Source organism: Denticeps clupeoides, chromosome 7 (assembly GCF_900700375.1).
Source record: "Denticeps clupeoides chromosome 7, fDenClu1.1, whole genome shotgun sequence".
Taxonomy (NCBI): domain Eukaryota; kingdom Metazoa; phylum Chordata; class Actinopteri; order Clupeiformes; family Denticipitidae; genus Denticeps; species Denticeps clupeoides.
Genome location: NC_041713.1, coordinates 22,122,715 through 22,141,632, shown reverse-complemented (window position 1 = coordinate 22,141,632; position 18,918 = coordinate 22,122,715). Strand labels below are relative to the sequence as shown.

The 18,918-nt window shown below is 42.5% G+C and overlaps 1 protein-coding gene across 1 annotated transcript; it reads right to left on the bottom strand.

Moving 5' to 3' along the window:
- Nucleotides 1-409: 409 nt before the first annotated feature.
- On the bottom strand, nt 410-17,015 carry LOC114793868 (transcription factor Sox-6-like). The gene is made up of 10 exons (XM_028986004.1): nt 17,004-17,015; nt 16,572-16,640; nt 16,211-16,325; nt 15,788-15,867; nt 12,872-12,991; nt 12,568-12,718; nt 10,905-11,024; nt 1,825-1,998; nt 1,123-1,339; nt 410-993 (listed from the first exon to the last, which is right to left on the bottom strand). The coding sequence occupies exons 1-10, from the start codon at nt 17,013-17,015 to the stop codon at nt 807-809; spliced, it is 1,245 nt and encodes a 414-aa protein (XP_028841837.1). The 3' UTR covers nt 410-806.
- Nucleotides 17,016-18,918: the final 1,903 nt, after the last annotated feature.

The window sequence follows — 18,918 nt, the reverse complement described above, 5'->3', positions numbered from 1 at the left end:
CCAACACATGTTGCTCCTCCACTGAGAAATATACTGAAATATTATTGAAAGGATTAAAGAGTACAAGCAATAACAGAACTGTGAACTGGTCATTCAGATCTTTCATCTTTTTTTCTCTCATAGCCTTTAAACTTGTAGCCTTTTGTTTGCACTTCCTTTCCAGCACTGCTTAGTTCCATACAGGGTTGCATCTGCTGAAGCCCATCCTGGTACACTGGGAGCAGGGCACGGTGCCAGCCTACTGCAGGCACACACACACCCACTCACACCTACAGACTATTAAGAGACGCCAGTTTGCCTGGTGTGCATGCCTTTAGACCGGAAGTAATAAAGGGAGAGCATGCAAACTCTGAATTTATTCATATATGATCAAATTATAGAAAGTGTACTTCCACGATCAATTGGTGACTTAAAGTGTAGTTTGATTACAAACCAGCACAACATTTCCGAGAAAGTGAAGAATCCTATTACTGAGTGGGTGCTGATGGGTTCATTAAAGGCAGGGGGTTTACATTTTTACATTTCATCTACTCCTGACAGTAGAATATTTTAAACACACTGACCCTGAAAAGAAAAAATGAATTTAATGGTTCAAATGGATTCAATTAAACAACAATAAAATTGAAGTCAGCTAAAGAACATTCCACACTGCTTTGGATCAGGGTCAGTCAGGGTCTCATTTACAGCTCAGTAGCAGCGTGAGTGCGAGAGAGCAGACGCGCTCTCTCCCAGTTCCTGTCTGTCATAGTCACTACTGATGTCTGGTTTAGGTCCATGGTTGAAGTAGACTTCCATTGGCAAGGTGTCTAGTATCTGTCACTGGGTTCAATCTTGACTTTAGAGGGGTTCTGTATAACTGGAAACAGTTCTGGACTCACAGAGGGGCTGGTGCAGTCAGATGTCATGTGAGAGGGTGGTGGGCTGGTCATTGCTGTGGCACTTGGGAAGACTGGACCTGGACTGAAGTTGATTGGCATCTGGTGGGACTGGGGACTACAAATGAATAAGACACAAATGAAGGAAACAAATTACACTGAATTTCAGATGGAAACCCATTAATAAAATATGATCTTTAACAGGATTTGTATTTTTTATACTTCAGGATAACGAGCCTCCTTGTACCCAATATTGAAGAGCTTTCTCATTTCCTGCCGTCGTGAACGTATCATCTGTTTGTACTCTCCAATCGGAAGCTTCTTGCCGTTGATGATGTAAGTGCGTTTGGGACGGGGTTTGTATTTGTAGAAAGGGTACTTCTCCAGGTGAATTTTACTCAGTCGGGTCTGCTCGTCATAATATGGCTGCTTCTCCTGATTGGACATTGACTTCCAGCGTGAACCTATGCATGGTGCAGCAGAGAAAAAAGAATCAGGGGCTGTCTTTCATTCCCACTTATCCATGTTCTGTTTCGCAAAGGTGCCTTCTCCGCCTTCCATCTTATTAACAGGAAGCTTTGGAACCAGTCACATACATAGTGCCACCTGTAGCCCACACAGACCACCCCCTGGAGTTAGGGGTGGTGTTATGGTGAGCAGTCTACTAGTGACACAATAATAATTATGCAGAATAATAACAATACTTTTTTTTATTTTACACAAGCCTCCTTCAGCCCTGAGAAAAATAAAATGACTTAATAGATACATTTAATATTATACATGAATAATATTATATTACAGAATACTCTCTCTCTCTCTCTCTCTCTATATATATATATATATATATATACACACACACACACACACACACACACACATTATTATTATTATTATTGTTGTATGTAATCCAGATACATATATGGCCAAATTGGGAAACAGGGACTCTTACCCAGGATCTTGCTGATGTTGGAATTATGCATGTTAGGGAAAGTCTGCAGAATTTTCCGCCTCTCATCTTTGGCCCACACCATGAAGGCGTTCATGGGTCGTTTGATGTGTGGCTCTGCCTTTCTCTGAACTGGTTCCCTGATCACACGAGTCTCAGACACCCTGATACCAGACCCTACACACCAAAACAAAAAAAACTCTCTTTACAGTCATTAAATGAACAGATAAAAAAATAAAATTTAGGAGCAAACGTGAAACTGAAGCATAAAGGTGATCATCATGTTAGGATGTATACAGCTGCAATTGAATGAAACATTAAACAGAACATAAATATAGATGTAACCTCAAAACAAAGCAGTATAAGCTAAATATAAAAATGGTGCATTTACATTTACATTCTTTACTTTTACATTTTTACGGCATTTATCAGACGCCCTTATCCAGAGCGACTTACAATCAGTAGTTACAGGGACAGTCCCCATGGAGCAACTGAGGGTTAAGTGTCTTGCTCAGGGACACAATGGTAGTAAGTGGGATTTGAACCTGGGTCTTCTGGTTCATAGGCGAGTGTGTTACCCACTAGGCTACTACCACCCCTATAGGTCATATAGGCAAATATACAAGTAGGGAAACTAAACACAATATAAATGGATGGAAGGGACAGACGATGCAAGTCAACAATGGTGACAAAAAAAAGAAAGAAGAAAAAGATGGTGACAAGCTCAAGGTAAAATAGAGAATAAATCCTGGATGGATTTTTAGAGAAATTCGAATGGCCGATGATGATTCTCAAGAATGAATAAACATCCATCGCTGGACACAAACAGTCAAACACAGATCCACGTTCTTGTTTACAGATTTTGTTTCAAGCACAAGCCTGGAGTAGGTGTGTACAGGTCAGGGGAGGAAGGGTGCAGGGCCAGTGCTTGTGACTTGTGCTTCTGTTTGCATTCTTTGCAGCATACTGTAAATTATCTGTAAGTGGGACAGAATTTTAGATCCAAGCTGTTTCTAGTGCTTTGGTCTTCAGAAAGGTGCGACAGAAAGAAAGAGAGAGAATTTCAACTGCCCAAACATGATAAATATGATACATGAGGTCTGCACATTTTAATCAATATATACTATAAGAATTTGAGAAAAGTGTAGTCAGATTTGATCAACATTAACTACAGCTCCCACTGACATCTTGGTATGACCCATTAGAAAATTAACACATGATTAGTTACATGACACAAAAGACAGATAGCAAATCTACACATTTTCATGGCTGCATAAAAATATTTATAATTTATACATTTGACCTGAACTATGGCAGCTGCCAAACCGCAAGGAATCCATAGTACATCTTGACCATAACTTGTAGCAAAATATTTCTAAACAAGGAAACAGGGAAGTATTAGTAGATACATTTTTTGGTGAACTTAAACTCTCTGATGGACAAATTTTGGCATCATCTGTGCCATTTGAGATTTATTAGAACCCAAATAAAAAATGTTTAACATGTCCCCAATGGAGTCATAAATCAATGGAATAAGAATCAATACTGCCCTCTCCTGTACGCTTTGCTTCTTATATGTGTTCTTAAGTGGTTAACTCTGTTAAACGGTGAGACTACAGATGAGCTTGAATGAATGATAACTTGTTTGAGTTGTCAGAGATAGTTTTTGAGAGTGTCACTTGAACTTTGATCTGTAACAACCCAGGAAATCTGGACCACTGATCCAGAGTTTTTTTATGTAAAAAAAAAAAATCAGTATGCAATCCCCAAGGTGCTTAATCTGCAGTTTAATCTTCAATTTTGTGTTTAGAAACTTCTTATCTCTGATCACATTAAGGCTGATGTCGGTCCAGAACAGAACAGATTCCAAATGCTACTCCTCAAATAAAATCCTATCCATATGTACTGCAAGAACTGCAGCAGTCATCCCCACAAATGGTGTGGTCATCTGCTTAAACAGAGAAAATCTGGACTTTCCAATTAGAAAGGTGACATAAACCTCTACATTAGAGGTGTTGAAGTATTTTGCAATAAAACCCTCTGGTTACCCTCTGAGTCCACTTCCTTACCTGCTAGGCCACCAATGCCTCACCTGACACTACGGACGTCTGAAGCAGCACTTTCTCTGGCACTTGTGGCTTCAGGTTATTTAGTGGAGGAACCTCTGGAGACGCATGCAGAGAAAGGAGACCCGCCGGGAAGAAAGAGGATTTCCATCATGCTCTCCATTTCTTATGCTTACAGCATCTCAGTACCGACACGCCCAGGTAAATGCTGGTAACCACTCGTACAGGAGACGGGGGCATTACACGTACCAAACATTACTGCTGTTATGTAATGCAAATTGAAATAATAAAGGGACCGCAGGAACTTGGACCAGTCTGCTCGTTCCTCTCCTTGGTCGAGAGTCGATCTGCACCAGGGCAGGGGCAGACAACTAACTCCGCCCACAGCATTGGAGAACTACCTGTATATACGACTGTTACAAGGTGAGCGCGGACTGAACACCGCCAGTTTTTCTGCTCATTGTAGCAAATCAATGTTTCCACACAGGGGTACGAGATCTTAATTCTTGTATTTGAAAACATCATGTGACAATGTAGAAAATGTATGGGATGCATCGATATCAAGGCAATTATAATCGTAATTTAATCAAATTGTGAGACCAGTGAAGGTTCACACCTCTACTCTACATGCACTCACACCATTCCAGAGAAACAGAGCAATATAGGGAGGAAAGAAGGAGAGAGGAAAAGGTGAGTTGTGTGGGTTGGTGGTAGTCGATTCACCATCCAGATCTTCATGTCCTGTCAGATCATCTCCAACCTTATCCACATGCTGTTCCAAAATGTCACAATGTGCTTGATCCTGAAAAGAACAAGTATAATGTCAGCTGCATATTAACAGGTCATGAAGATGGGACACAAAAGTGATCCCTCCTATAATCATGTCGAGACTACTGTACCAAACATGCAAACACCTTTACCTGTATGTTGGTTGTCACACGGATTTCAACACAAGACACAACACAAGACAATGTGTATACAGTGCATCCAGAAAATATTCAGACCACATCACTTTTTCTTGTTATGTTACACAAAATTTATTCCAAAATGGATCAAATTGTTTTCCCTCAGAATTATACATTCAACAACCCATAAAAGTCCACTAAGCTTAATTAAGACATTTGAATTAAGATAGTTGAAAAGAAGAAAATCAGATATCCCAAATGATTAGCCCCCCTGGCCATTAATAGTCAATAGTGTGCCACAACATACATTCTTTAATAGGTTGGCACAGGTCTCCAGAGGGATTTTGGCCAATTCTTCAATTGAAAATGTTCTAGCTGATCCGAATTGTTTTCTGAACATAGACATTCACTTTGAGAACCCACCACAGATTCTCAATAGGTTTGAGGTCTGTGCGAGCCACTTCAGGTTCTTGATTTTGGTATCCATGAGGAACTATTGGGCTAATTTGCTTTGGGTCATTGTCTTGTTGGAAGAGCTAAGACTAGTCTATGAGCAGACTTTTGCATATTCTCCCTCAAAATGTCAACATAATTTTTACTCCCTGTCCCTGACCGCCACCACCATGTTTAACTGTGGGAACTGTAATCCTGGGGTTGAAGGTCTCTTCCTTTCTTCGCCAAACATAATCAACATCCATGTGAAGAAACAGTTCTCATCACACCAAAGCACTTCCAAAACACATTTTTGCCTTTCACATGTTCATGGGTAGACCTCAGTCGGGCTCGGATGTGCAGCTTGTCATGGCCTCCGATGTGTCTTATAATTTGTGTGGATCTGCTATGACTTGAGCAGCTTAATGACGCGTGGGTGATAGTAGCCTAGTGGGTAACACACTCGCTTATGAACCAGAAGACCCAGGTCCAAATCCCACTTACTACCATTGTATCCCTGAGCAAGACACTTAACCCTGAGTGTCTCCAGGGAGACTGTCCCTGTAACTACTGATTGTAAGTCGCTCTGGATAAGGTTGTCTGATAAATGCTGTAAATGTGGGTCCATTACTCCTCCACTTTGCTGTTTATTTTGATAGACATATTTCTATACATTTAACATTCACACGATCAAAAAACTGTGTCTCCCTCCTACTCCTTCCACCACCTCCTTCAAAATGACCTCTCTCTATGTAAGGTGATACATAAGCCCCAAGATGACAGGAGATGGGGCTACCTAGGTGCTTGTGTTGATCCGTGCCCATTATTGCCCAAACACCCCATGAAACAGAATGAATTCTAATATCATATCATAGGATAATCATAATTACTGTAATCATACTAACAAAATGTATAATAACAACATAGCATTAATAATAGCTCCAACACACCAGCCCCTAAATGTCCATGGTAGTAATCTGGCAATTACAGCAATACACATGGAGCCATTAACTATATGTACAATCTTAGAGTCCATGTTCATTCAATTGTAGATCAGCAAAAAGAAAGAAAGAAAAAAAGTCAAATGTTATGTCACAGTCAAAATGTTATGTCAAAATGTGTTATGTGGTGATGTTTCACCCATGATCAATACTATGTCCTCTGGAGATTCTGTCTCACCACATTCGACTTTCCTGCATCAGAGGAAGATATTCTCTGACCCAGTGCTTCCAAAATAGGTCAGCGATGTACTGCACCTGTCTCCATCTCCGTTTGGTACAGTAGTCATCCTTTCTAAACACTCCTTGTGACAACAGAAGCAGAATGGTTATGTGTAAGGGGTTCTGGATCACTTGGCAGATGTTGCTCCTTGCTGACATATCGGACTACAGGGAGTGCAGAATTATTAGGCAAATTAGTATTTTGTCCACATCATCCTCTTCATGCATGTTGTCTTACTCCAAGCTGTGTAGGCTCAAAAGCCTACAACCAATTAAGCATATTAGGTGAAGTGCATCTCTGTAATGAGAAGGGGTGTGGTCTAATGACATCAACACCCTATATCAGGTGTGCATAATTATTAGGCAACTTCCTTTCCTTTGACAAAATGGGTCAAAAGAAGGACTTGACAGGCTCAGAGATATCTTGCAGAGGGATGCAGCACTCTTAAAATTGCAAAGCTTCTGAAGCGTGATCATCGAACAATCAAGCGTTTCATTCAAAATAGTCAACAGGGTCGCAAGAAGCGTGTGGAAAAACCAAGGGGCAAAATAACTGCCCATGAACTGAGAAAAGTCAAGCGTGCAGCTGCCAAGATGCCACTTGCCACTTGCCAGTGGCCATATTTCAGAGCTGCAACATCACTGGAGTGCCCAAAAGCACAAGGTGTGCAATACTCAGAGACATGACCAAGGTAAGAAAGGCTGAAAGACGACCACCACTGAACAAGACACACAAGCTGAAACTCAAGACTGGGCCAAGAAATATCTCAAGACTGATTTTTCTAAGGTTGTATGGACTGATGAAATGAGAGTGAGTCTTGATGGGCCAGTTGGATGGGCCCGTGGCTGGATTGGTAAAGGGCAGAGAGCTCCAGTCCGACTCAGATGCCAGCAAGGTGGAGGTGGAGTACTGGTTTGGGCTGGTATCATCAAAGATGAGCTTGTGGGGCCTTTTCGGGTTGAGGATGGAGTCAAGCTCAACTCCCAGTCCTACTGCCAGTTTCTGGAAGACACCTTCTTCAAGCAGTGGTACAGGAAGAAGTCTGCATCCTTCAAGAAAAACATGATTTTCATGCAGGACAATGCTCCATCACATCCTTCCAAGTACTCCACAGCGTGGCTGGCAAGAAAGGGTATAAAAGAAGAAAAACTAATGACATGGCCTCCTTGTTCACCTGATTTGAACCCCATTGAGAACCTGTGGTCCATCATCAAATGTGAGATTTACAAGGAGGGAAAACAGTACACCTCTCTGAACAGTGTCTGGGAGGCTGTGGTTGCTGCTGCACGCAATGTTGATGGTGAACAGATCAAAACACTGACAGAATCCATGGATGGCAGGCTTTTGAGTGTCCTTGCAAAGAAAGGTGGCTATATTGGTCGCTGATTTGTTTTTGTTTTGTTTTTGAATGTCATAAATGTATATTTGTGTATGTGGAGATGTTATATTGGTTTCACTGGTAAAAATAAATAAGTGAAATGGGTATATATTTGTTTTTTGTTTTGTTTTGTTGCCTAATAATTATGCACAGTAATAGTCACCTGCAAATAGCTAAAAATAAAAACAAACTAAAAACTACTTCCAAAAACATTCAGCTTTGATATTAATGAGTTTTTTGGGTTCATTGAGAACATGGTTGTTGTTCAATAATAAAATTATTCCTCAAAAATACAACTTGCCTAATAATTCTGCACTCCCTGTATTCTACTCTCCAGAGTTCTCAAAGTCTTGTGCTTACGGCCATGGCCATGTTTATTTCTTAATTTGTCTTCTCTACTTACTAATAATGTACAGTTCTAGACACCGTGAATGGTTTGGAGATGGCAGTGGAGCCTTCCCCCTTAGCATGAGCCTCTACTCTCTTCTCTCTGAACTCCAGGCTGGCATGGTGTGTAACAGTTTTTCATGTCCTCAAGTGTCCTGCTCAAGAGTCTTTTTATGCTGATTGTATGGTGTTAGGAAGCCAATTGACTGCACATGTGTGGTTTCAAAGCCTATTGGTTCATTACTGTAGGTGTGTTTTGAAAGCAAATATTCATATGGGGCTAATTTTTTGACCACCCAATTTGTACAAAATTTGATATAAAGCAAGCCTAAACATGTATTTTATATTTGGCAATATTTGTATAAAGTTAAATAAAACAGGAAAAATGCCTGTGCAAACATTTGGTTACCCTTGTAATTTAATTATAAAGCACTTTAAAATAACACAGATGACCAAATAGCTGTGCACAGACAAAAGAGAAAGTGAATAAAACTATAAAATAATAACCAATAATGTGAAAGTGAAGTGATTGTCACATGTGATACACAGCAGCACAGCACACGGTGCACACAGTGAAATTTGTCCTCTGCATTTAACCCATCACCCTGAGTGAGCAGTGGGCAGCCATGACAGGTGCCCGGGGAGCAGTGTGTGGGGACGGTGCTTTGCTCAGTGGCACCTCAGTGGTACCTTGGCAGATCGGGATTCGAACCAGCAACCTTCTGATTACGGGGCCGCTTCCCCGTAAAATAACAATAACCACAATAAAACAGTAAAACCAACATCTCAGACAGATTTAAATGCCAAGGAGAAAAAATGTGTTTTAAGGGAGTTCTTAAAACCAGGAAGAGATTTGGCCTGCCTGATGTTCAAGGGCATTGCGTTCCAAAGTCTTGGAGCAGCGACTGAATACGCTCGGCCAACCTTAAAATTCAAATTCAAATTTTATTTGTCACATACACAGTCATACACGGTATGATATGCAGTGAAATGCTTTTTGCAACTGCTACAGACCACAGTATTGCAAATGTTGCAAGTAAACAATGAACCAATATGCAATATTGCAAACATAACCAAATATTACACTTTTACGTCTTTAACATAAAATATGTGTAACTGGTAGGGTGAAGGTGTGCAAATGAGTTACAGTTTTTTTTTTTACAATGTTTAAAGAAAGGAGAAAAAGAACCATAAAAAAAAAAGAGCAGTAAGGTAAAAAGCGCAGAGTCATTTTGTGCAAAGTTATTTTGTGCAAAGTGATTTTGTGCAAATTGATTTACGTTTCCTCCTTGTTTTAGGGACGACTAACAAAGAATATTCTGCTGACCTGAGAGCACGTGGAGGAGCGTACGACTGAAGCAGATCGGACAGATACTGTGGTTCAAAAGAATTTTAATAACGAACCACAGCAGCATTTTGAACCAACTGACGTCGATCAACTGACCTCTGGTTAAGACCAACACAGTGCATTGCAGTAGTCCAGATGATTTGAAATAAAAGCATGGATTAAAATCTCAAAGTGACGCCAAGAGAGAAGTAGTTTGACTCTCAACAGTTGTCTCAATTGAAAAAAAAAAAATAGGTTTTGACCACTGAGCTGATCAATTTGCTGTCGTCTGCAGAGAACTGGAATGCAATTGTTACTTAATAAAAATAAGTATAAATAAAAAGGTGTATCCTGAATAGGTATTTGAGGTTGTCAACTGCAACTTGCACTTCTCAAAAGATCTGAAAACAAAGATTGTGCAATATCATGGATTAGGGGAAGGCTACAAAAAGCTCTCAGAGCTCTGTAAGGAATGTAATCAGGAAATGGAGCCACAGGCACAGTTACTGTTAAACCAGGTCTGGCAGGCCAAGAAACATACAGGAACGCCATATGCAGCGGATTGTGAGAATGGTTTCAGACATCTGACAGATGGCCTCCAAAGAACATCTTGCTGCCGATGGTGTACATGATTCAGAGCAATTTGCACAAAGAACATCTATATTTCAGGGTGATAAGAAAGAAGCCCTTTCACTTGTATGCAAAAACTCATTTAGACAAGCCAGATTCATTTTGGAAGTGCTTTGGACTGATGAGACAAATAATTAGTTATTTGGTCATAAGAAAAACCCAATTTTAATACATTCATCAGGATAATGTTCAAGTGTCAGTCCCAAAATTGGAATTACGCAGGGATTAGATTTTCCAACAAGACAATGACCTAAATCACAGTTCAAAATCTACAAAAGCATTTATGACGAGGCAGAAGTACAATGGTCACAGCCCACTGTCTTGAAATCTATAAAGAGAGCTAGTAGAGAGCTTTTGTGTAGAAAAATGTTCAAAAATATTTCCATCCAGACATTAATAAAGGTCGTAAAGGAGGCATAAAGAGTATTGATGTAAATTCTCTGTTGGGGTTCCCAAATTTATGCACCTGTCTAATTTTGTCATGATGCATATTTTCTGATAACCCAATAAACATAATGTTACTGCTGAAATAAGGAATGACGTATATTAAAAGGAAGTTGCCACATTGGAAGGTCACGCAATGATGAAATTAATTAGGGGTTCCCAAACCTTTTCATATGACAGTATATTTATTTTTATTATTATTATTTTATTTATTTATTTTAATTAAGAGGGGTTCCCAAACCTTTTCATATGACTGTATATGTGCATACATATGTGTGTTACCTTGCACATACTGCTGAGTGCCACTTTGGCTTCCAGGTTCTGCTGCTGTATTTTCCTTGCCTCCTGCATGGCCTTCATCACAGAATCCTGGTCCCGGAACGGAGCCGCTGAATTTAGGCTGGACAAGACATCTGAGGGAGAGACATACAAGGACATATTTATATATTTCAGATAATCTACTTGGAGGATGAATCAGACCTTAAACTGGAGAGGTAACAAAAAGAGGAGAAATCTGAAAGAAAACAAAGCTTAGCAGAGTGACGAAATGAGAAAGCTACAAATTACTCATTACCCAAAATCCCTACATTCCCAGCATCCTTTCACTTCTTAATTTCTGCCAAAGGTTCTCCTTCTGTGCGTCAAACCTTTCTTTGATGCTGTGTGTTCTGAATACTGTATAAGTACACTACACTAGAGATTCACTGCATCCTTTCCAGCATTTTTTGGGAATCCTCCCAGAACCTTTTCAAGTACATTTACATTTACCTCATTTACCAGACACCCTTATCCAGAGCGACTTACAATCAGTAGTGACAGGGACAGTTCCCCCTGGAGACACTCAGGTTTAAGTGTAATCCTCAGGGACACAATGGTAGTAAGTGGGGTTTGAACCTGGGTCTTCTGGTTCACAGGCGAGTGTGTTACCCACTAGGCTACTACCACCCCACGCAACGAGATGTAAATGCACTAAAGACAAATGGTAAAATGGCAATAAGGAAAGCGCTACACACTGAGCACACCATATCACGGTCTTGTCTGCCCTAATTACCCACACGTGTATCCCGTTAACCTAATTAGTACAATTTGTTAAACGTCTGCTTTCCTCCGTCCTATTACTGCTTGTCACTCGTGTGCATTCCCCTGTCCTTGTCTCTGCTGTTCCCTAACAGTGAAGCTGGGGAAAAAGTGCTGGGAACTGGAGGATGACGAAAACTGGAGGATGACTGGAGGATCTCCAGTGCCCGCCCCATCGCACGTATCCACCCAAACAACCTTGGGCATCACCCTGGGCACCCAGCTTTAGCCGACCAGCAGGCACTACAACAGCTCGGCACCCGCTGAGCCCCTGGTACCCCCCGAGCGCACAGACAATGTGGCCTACTGGGTCCCCCTGATCCAGGGAGAGCAGTGTGTGGGGACGGTACTTTGCTCAGTGGCACCTCAGTGGCACCTTGGCGGATCGGGATTGCAACCTTCTGATTACGGGGCCGCTTCCTTAACCACTAGGCCACCACTGCCCCTGTTCTATTTCTTTAATAAATACTGTAAATGTTGTGCACATGTACCTGTGGCTTCATTCTCAGCATGACAAAACAAGCAACCATTAAGAAGGTTTGTGACATGCAGTCTTGTTTTAACTATTGTATTAAAAAAAAAAAAAAAAACACACACACACCCTTACTGTGTGGGGCTTGGTGCCAGTTTAAAAATAGTGCACTTTCTGGCTTGATAATGCAGCCAGTTACGTTTGGTTACACATTTGGCACCACAGCAGGACATAGCCAGGGCACGCAAGGCAGAATAGGGTCATATCCCACTATAGTGGTAACTAACAAAAATAATATATTTCATTTTCATATTAAAGATGATTTTCTTACACTGTTGTTGTTTTTTTCTGTTCTTTGTAATGCTTGTGTGTGTGTGTGTGTGTGTGTGTGTGTGTACACCCCTTACCCAAGGCAGAGCTGCAGGCCATGTGCTGTGCAGGGCTGGTAATGCCTCCCTTGGCCACACTGTATAAGCTGTGACAAGGACGGGTGGGGCAGCACAGCGGCTCCAGACCTTTGGGTCGAGCTGAGAGGTTCAGCGGCTGATTTCCTTTGTCCTGCAGAACAAACACTCAATTTGAGTTTTCAAAAATTAGAAGAGAAGGGAAATGTGATGGTGACAACAGGATGAAAGCACGTTTCTCTTTATGTGCTCCAGTGCTTTGTTACAACCAGCGGTAGTAATGGTGATACCTTTGGAATGGTGATACCTTTATGTGTGAGGTGAGGCTGTCTGACCTCTTTCTGCTCTTCATGGGATGGTGGGGAAGGGTGGAGATCTTGGCCCCAGTGGAGGTCTGCATGCTAGCCAGCTGTGCTGAATACAGTTGCTGCAAAACAACAAGCAGATCATTCATCAACCTCTGCCTGTCAATCTATTCATGACATCGACCAGAGCATGCTAGTCCAGGCGAACCCTCCAATCCCCTGAATAAAATTCTCCAGGGGAAGATGGACCCCAGCCTCCATCGGAAGCTCCATCGATCTGAGGATCAAGAATACCAGCCGTTCCTTCTGACTGCCTTTGTTAGCACATGGCAGGCAAGCAGCCAGAAACAGATGTCTAGTCCTACAACCCCCACACCAGCACCCACAATGCCCAGTCTAATATAATTGTGTTCCTCTGTGCTTCAAACATAAAAAAAAATCACCATGTCTCTGCCACTGTTCATTCTTGCAGTATACTCTAGGGGTGTTGAAATTAATCGTATAATCGATGCATCGCTATGCTGACGTGGATGATATTGCATCGATGCAGTGCAGAGCATAATCGATTATCATAATGATGTTGCTTGGTGATTTTCTGTTGGTGAATCTCATTAAAAAGTAGTGCAGGGAGTGACTGTGGCGGCCTGTTCTACAGAATACAGTGCCGTTCCGTGTCGGAGTTTTACGCTGCGTGGCGTGACGACCATGACGTATTTTTGCAGGCGACCAATAGAATCCAAGCGGGGGTGTCTTCTTTCCGCCACTTCGAAACAGACACACGAAGCGGGAATGGAGGAAAAGCTGATCTTTCTCTGAGTGTTCAGAGATCTACAACACAACAATATCATCTTACCGGGATTTACAAAAACACGCATATTTTTTGTGCGGTGAGCATTCAGTTGAATAAAAAAAAATAATTATTCTGTAGTGAATACTATTTGGAACTAAGGTGTCAGAATAATTTGGACATTACACGTACCAAATATTACTGCTTTTATGTAATACAAAATGAAATAATACAAGGACCACAGGGACAAGGACCACAGAGCTTGGACCAGTCTGCTCGGTTCCTCTGCTTGGTGGAGATGTCGATCTGCATCAGGACCGGGGCAGACAATTAACTCCGCCCACAACATAGTGCCGTGTGCCTTTTAAAGGAGAACTACCAGTATATATAACTGTTACAAGGAAAGTGCGGACGCAACAAGTTTTTCTGCTCTGGAGCAAATCCACACAGGCGAACGAGACCTTAACATCGTGTGACCATGTAGAAAATGTCTGGAATGCATCGCAGTGCATCGATATCGAGGCACTGATAATCGTAATCGAATCGTGAGACCAGGGAAGGTTCACACCTCTAGTACACTCCTTCCTTCTACACTCATTTTCAGACCCTGATCAACCTTACTTCAGCACCATGGGTCAAGGAAAGAAATAATTTGAATTATGTAGAAAGACAAGAGTGATGATGATGATGATAGATGGTTTGGTCTTCCTCCACCAGTCTCCATTCACTCTGACTCTAAAAAAAAGTCTTTACTGGAACAAAATTTAACATCATTGTCTCTACATCTGTCATCCCTGGCCAGTCATCAATCTGTCAAATTTCTGTCAAATGAAATATTTTGATATTTAGATTTTTGATATTTTTATTTTATTTGTACTATTTTAATGTTTTCAGTATTTAGAATATAGTTACATTTAAAAAGGTGCAAGTTGTGTTTCCCAGAACAGTTTCAAGAGAATGGAGGAGATTCCAGGAGACAGTTACTCAAGGAGAGGTCCTTAAAAACATCAGCAGGACCGGTATCTGCTTATTTTGTGTAAGGAGGAACAGGATCATTACTGCCAGAGTCCTATAAAGTGACACTGGCACGGGACACTGCTGTAAATGTCTCCAACCAAACTGACTTCTGACTTCACGAGGGTCCTCTAGACATCCTCTAGTGGACCCTGTGCTTGCTGCCTGGCACTTTAGACCTAGACTGGCATTTGCCAGAGAACTATCAGAAGTGGCAGGTCAGGAACCGGCACCCTGTGCTTTTCAAAGATTAGAGCTTATTCACTCTGAGCATATTTAGACGTGAGAGGGTCTGGAGATGCGGTAAACATTGTGCTGCCTGCAACGTTGTTCAGCATGATCGGTGTGGTGGTGGGTGAGTGTTGGTCCATGGAGGGACACACAGACCTGTACAGGATAGACGATGGCACCCTTAGAGTCATTAGGTATCAGGATGAAATCCTTATACCCATTATTAGAACCTTCGCTGGTTCAGTGGGTTCTGGGCTCCTCCTGGTGCATGATAATGCACAGTCTCATATGGCAAGAGTATGCAGAAAGTTCCTGGAGGATGAAGAAATTGATTCCATTTACTGGTCTCCACTTTCACCTGATAGATGTTTATTGAAAAGTGATTGTCATTGAGAAACACTGCAGCGCAGCACACAGTGACACAGCGAAATGTGTATTTAATATCACCCTTAGTGAGCAGTGGGCGGCCATGACAGGCGCCCGGGGAGCAGTGTGTGGGGATGGTACCAAGCACTGACCTTGCAACCATCTGGAATTATGATACAACATTACCCAGTCCATATCAGTATGGATATCCAGCATGATTTTTTTTCCAACTGACATCTGAGTAACACATTTTTCTTTAAATTTTTTTTGAGCAGGACATTTTATGTATTGAAACAGAAGACATTACTGTACATTAAGCGTTCAGTATTTAATCATCACTTATATTTAGATGTATTTAACTTAACCCTGCAAAAACTAAACCCAGTGTGATATTTTATGCTATGTACACTTCATACACCCCTTCCATCAAATCAGTTTAACTTAGTTCAACTCTTTGGCTCTGTAAGCAGCATGCCTTTCAAACACATAACAGCTTCTGCTTGACATGAGATACACATACCTGAAGCTCCACTGGACTCAGGTCTGATGCTGCAGTGGCTGCTATTGCAGATGGAATAATGTGGGTGGAGTAGTTTTTACCTGTAGGGGAGCGTGTAGACAGATGGATCACTTTTATCCACATCTAGCAACATTCTGATTCAACCAAATATGAATGATCATAAAAATCATTATCCATTTACAATTAATTTAACCAAAAAAAAAGATTCCTGGCGTTATGGTGGATGTCCAAAGTTATTACTGCTGTGAAACTTTTAAACAATGAAGCTACTGAGCACGCAGTTTTGAATTAAACCGTACCAGGATAAGACTCTAAATCAGTTTTTTCTGATCTACATTCCAACCCTACTGACATGCAAGAAGATGAGAGGCCCTCAGATCACAGTTTACTAAACAGCACTGATCATGATACATGAAGGTGTACCTGGATTGTAGGACATTCCTGGTGGAAACCAGAAGCTACATTGGGTAGCAGCAGCCAGAGTATAGCGATCGTGGGGGAAAATGGGTATCATGAGAGGAGGCATGTGACCTTGCACCTGCCAACAGGGGATTTAAGGTACATCATACAGGTACAGTACCTGTATGATTTAAGGTCATACAGGTACTGTGCATTGTACAGATTTTTTGAAGTGTAGAGTGCAGAGACGTGGGTTAACCCAGACACAGGGGAGACGTGACAGAATGATTCTTGGTGTTGTCCCAAATTAGCTTTGTAGAAATGAGCTTTGTCACACGAGTGTACAAGAGTGAAAGAGTAAATGTTGGTGGTCAAGATTATGTACCTGCATCTGCTGCTGGAGGACACTGATCTTGTGCTGCTGCTGAAGAAGCTGCTGCTGCTGCTGAGCGATCTGAGCAGGAACAGATCAAAGCATGGGCAATGCTAAGTGACTTTCCCAGTCCTGTAAACAGGACGACCAAGCAGGAACATACAACTAGATGAGAAAATGAACAACAAGCCAAAATGAATAAGAGACTAAAAGAGATGAGTAATTAGGAGATACTAGAGGATCACTGAAATTATCTCAGAAGGGTCCTTTGAGCGAGGAGGTGGGCAGGCTCCAGCCCGAATGGCCAGAACACTGCCCATGGGAGTTGATCGCGCCCTGGGTCCAGGATGCCAACAGGGTGGACGACCCTCTGGACCACCGGTGGGAGGACACGGACTACGAAAGCGGCGATGACGTGGATTGTTGTGCAGGCCCATCACGCACGTCCGAGATCATCGCGAAGTCCGTGAAGACCCATGTGAGTTTCGGGGGTACGAGGTCAACACAGACTACGACGAGGATGATGCTGGTTGGGCGGTCGGTGCCTGGCTCCTCCCATCGCACCTGTCCAGGATCGTCGCGAGGTCCGTGGAGACCCACGTCACTCCCAGAGGTGCGACAACAGCGAGGAGGAAGGCGGCGATGCGGGGATAAGCTGGTGGAACAGGGCGACGGGAGGTCGCCAGCCAGAAACTGCGCTGCCGGGAGCACCAGCGCCCCAGCCTGCTGTAGAGAACGTTCACCCCCCTCCACGCCACACGCCCACCCAATGGTCCCGGGACCCTTCAGTGGAGCAGCAAGTACATGCCAGTCCTTTCCTGTGGTGTGTACTTTGCTGCTCTTCCCTCCCTTTCAGATATGGAGAAGATCACCACCATCCTCGCGTGTCTGACTGGGTCAGCATGGGGCTGGCAGCGGGGAGAGACATACAGAATGAGTTTTCAGGGCTTTGAGGGTCCAGGGCTGCCATGCAGGACCACGCCGGGGTGCCAGCCCGAGGGACAGGGGCCGCCATGTGGGACCACGGCGGGGAGACAGCCCGAGGGACCGGGGCTGCCATGTAGGACCGAGGGACCGGGGCCGCTACGTCGGACCACGCCGGAGAGCCAGCCTGAGAGACCGGGTCCTCCAAGGGGAGGACACAGCAGGGCAGGAGCCCTGTGGGTGCCGCTGTCCGCCCCGCCACCTCCACTGATGGTACTGCTGGGGCTCCAAGGACATAGCCCTGGGAGGGGGGGCTCTGTCAGGATTGGCTCCAGGTGATTGCTACAGTTTGTGTTTTCCCTGTTATTCCCTGTTTTCGGCCACTATGCCGCGTTTCTTTATTGTTTAATTAAAAAAAAAAACATTTCCAGTATGTCCTGCCTGTGTGCTTCCTTCCCCCGTCAGCTCGCCGGCGTGACAAAGCTGTGGCCTTCTGCTCACAAGAAGTATCACCAGGGTGCAAAAAGGCCAACAAATGGCCAGAGGTGGATGATGGGGAAGTCTTTATTAGGGTGGATGACCACTATATGTTCTGCTTGGACAAGGCAGAAACATTAAAGGACAATCTGATTGGTCTGTGGCAACCTTTTTGAGAGTCAAAAAGATTTTTACTCTTTTTCTTTCTCCATCGGGGTTCTTCCTCCCGGGAGTTTCTCCCCCAGCTTCTGGGTCTTTCTCTCTCCCATCCTGCTTCTCCAGGGCCAAGCTCCCTCTCTGGAGTTTGACTCCTTGCTCTTTCTCGCTGTCTTTCCCTCTCTCTCTTTCTCCCTTCCTTGAATTTGGGTTTTTCTTGCAACATTGGTACCATTTTACATACAATATTTCTATGTAACTGCAACAGGAACAGTTATTAAATTAGAAACTGTTCATTCTTCAATTGTGGCATGCATCTGTGTGTCCAGGTAACATCAGATGAGTTAAATACATTCAGAATAATTAATAAAGTCAGTAAAACGAGGTCAACGCAATTCTCTGATGGTCAAGTTGGAATTTCCTGTTCTGTAATACCTTTTACACCAGTGTAAGGTATTAACAGGTATTCAATGTTTATTTTTTTCCCCGGCCTGTCTAACACAATTCATACATGAAAGTGCTGTCATCATTCACAGATGTTTTTTTTATTTAAATTATGATATTTTTATTATTTAACTTGTTTTAATTACGACAGACAAGACCAGGGAACAGGGAAAAGGGATAGAGAAAAACAATACTTTGGGGAGAAAGTCGACATTTTGAGAAACGTTTTGAGAATGACACAAACACTGGTTTTCACAAAGTTTGCTGCTTTAGTGTTTTTAGATCTTTTTGTCAGTTGTTTTTGTGCTGTACTGTAGTATAATTACAAGCATTTTCTAAGTTTCAAGTTTTATTAACA

Excerpts from the sequence above, each read along its gene's own strand:
- LOC114793868 (XM_028986004.1), bottom strand. Across the intron at positions 16,326-16,571 it reads TCCTCCAGCAGCAGATGCAG|GTGCAAGGTCACATGCCTCC; the intron begins GTACATAATCTT and ends CCCTGTTGGCAG. Across the intron at positions 1,340-1,824 it reads CAACATCAGCAAGATCCTGG|GTTCACGCTGGAAGTCAATG; the intron begins GTAAGAGTCCCT and ends CACCATGCATAG.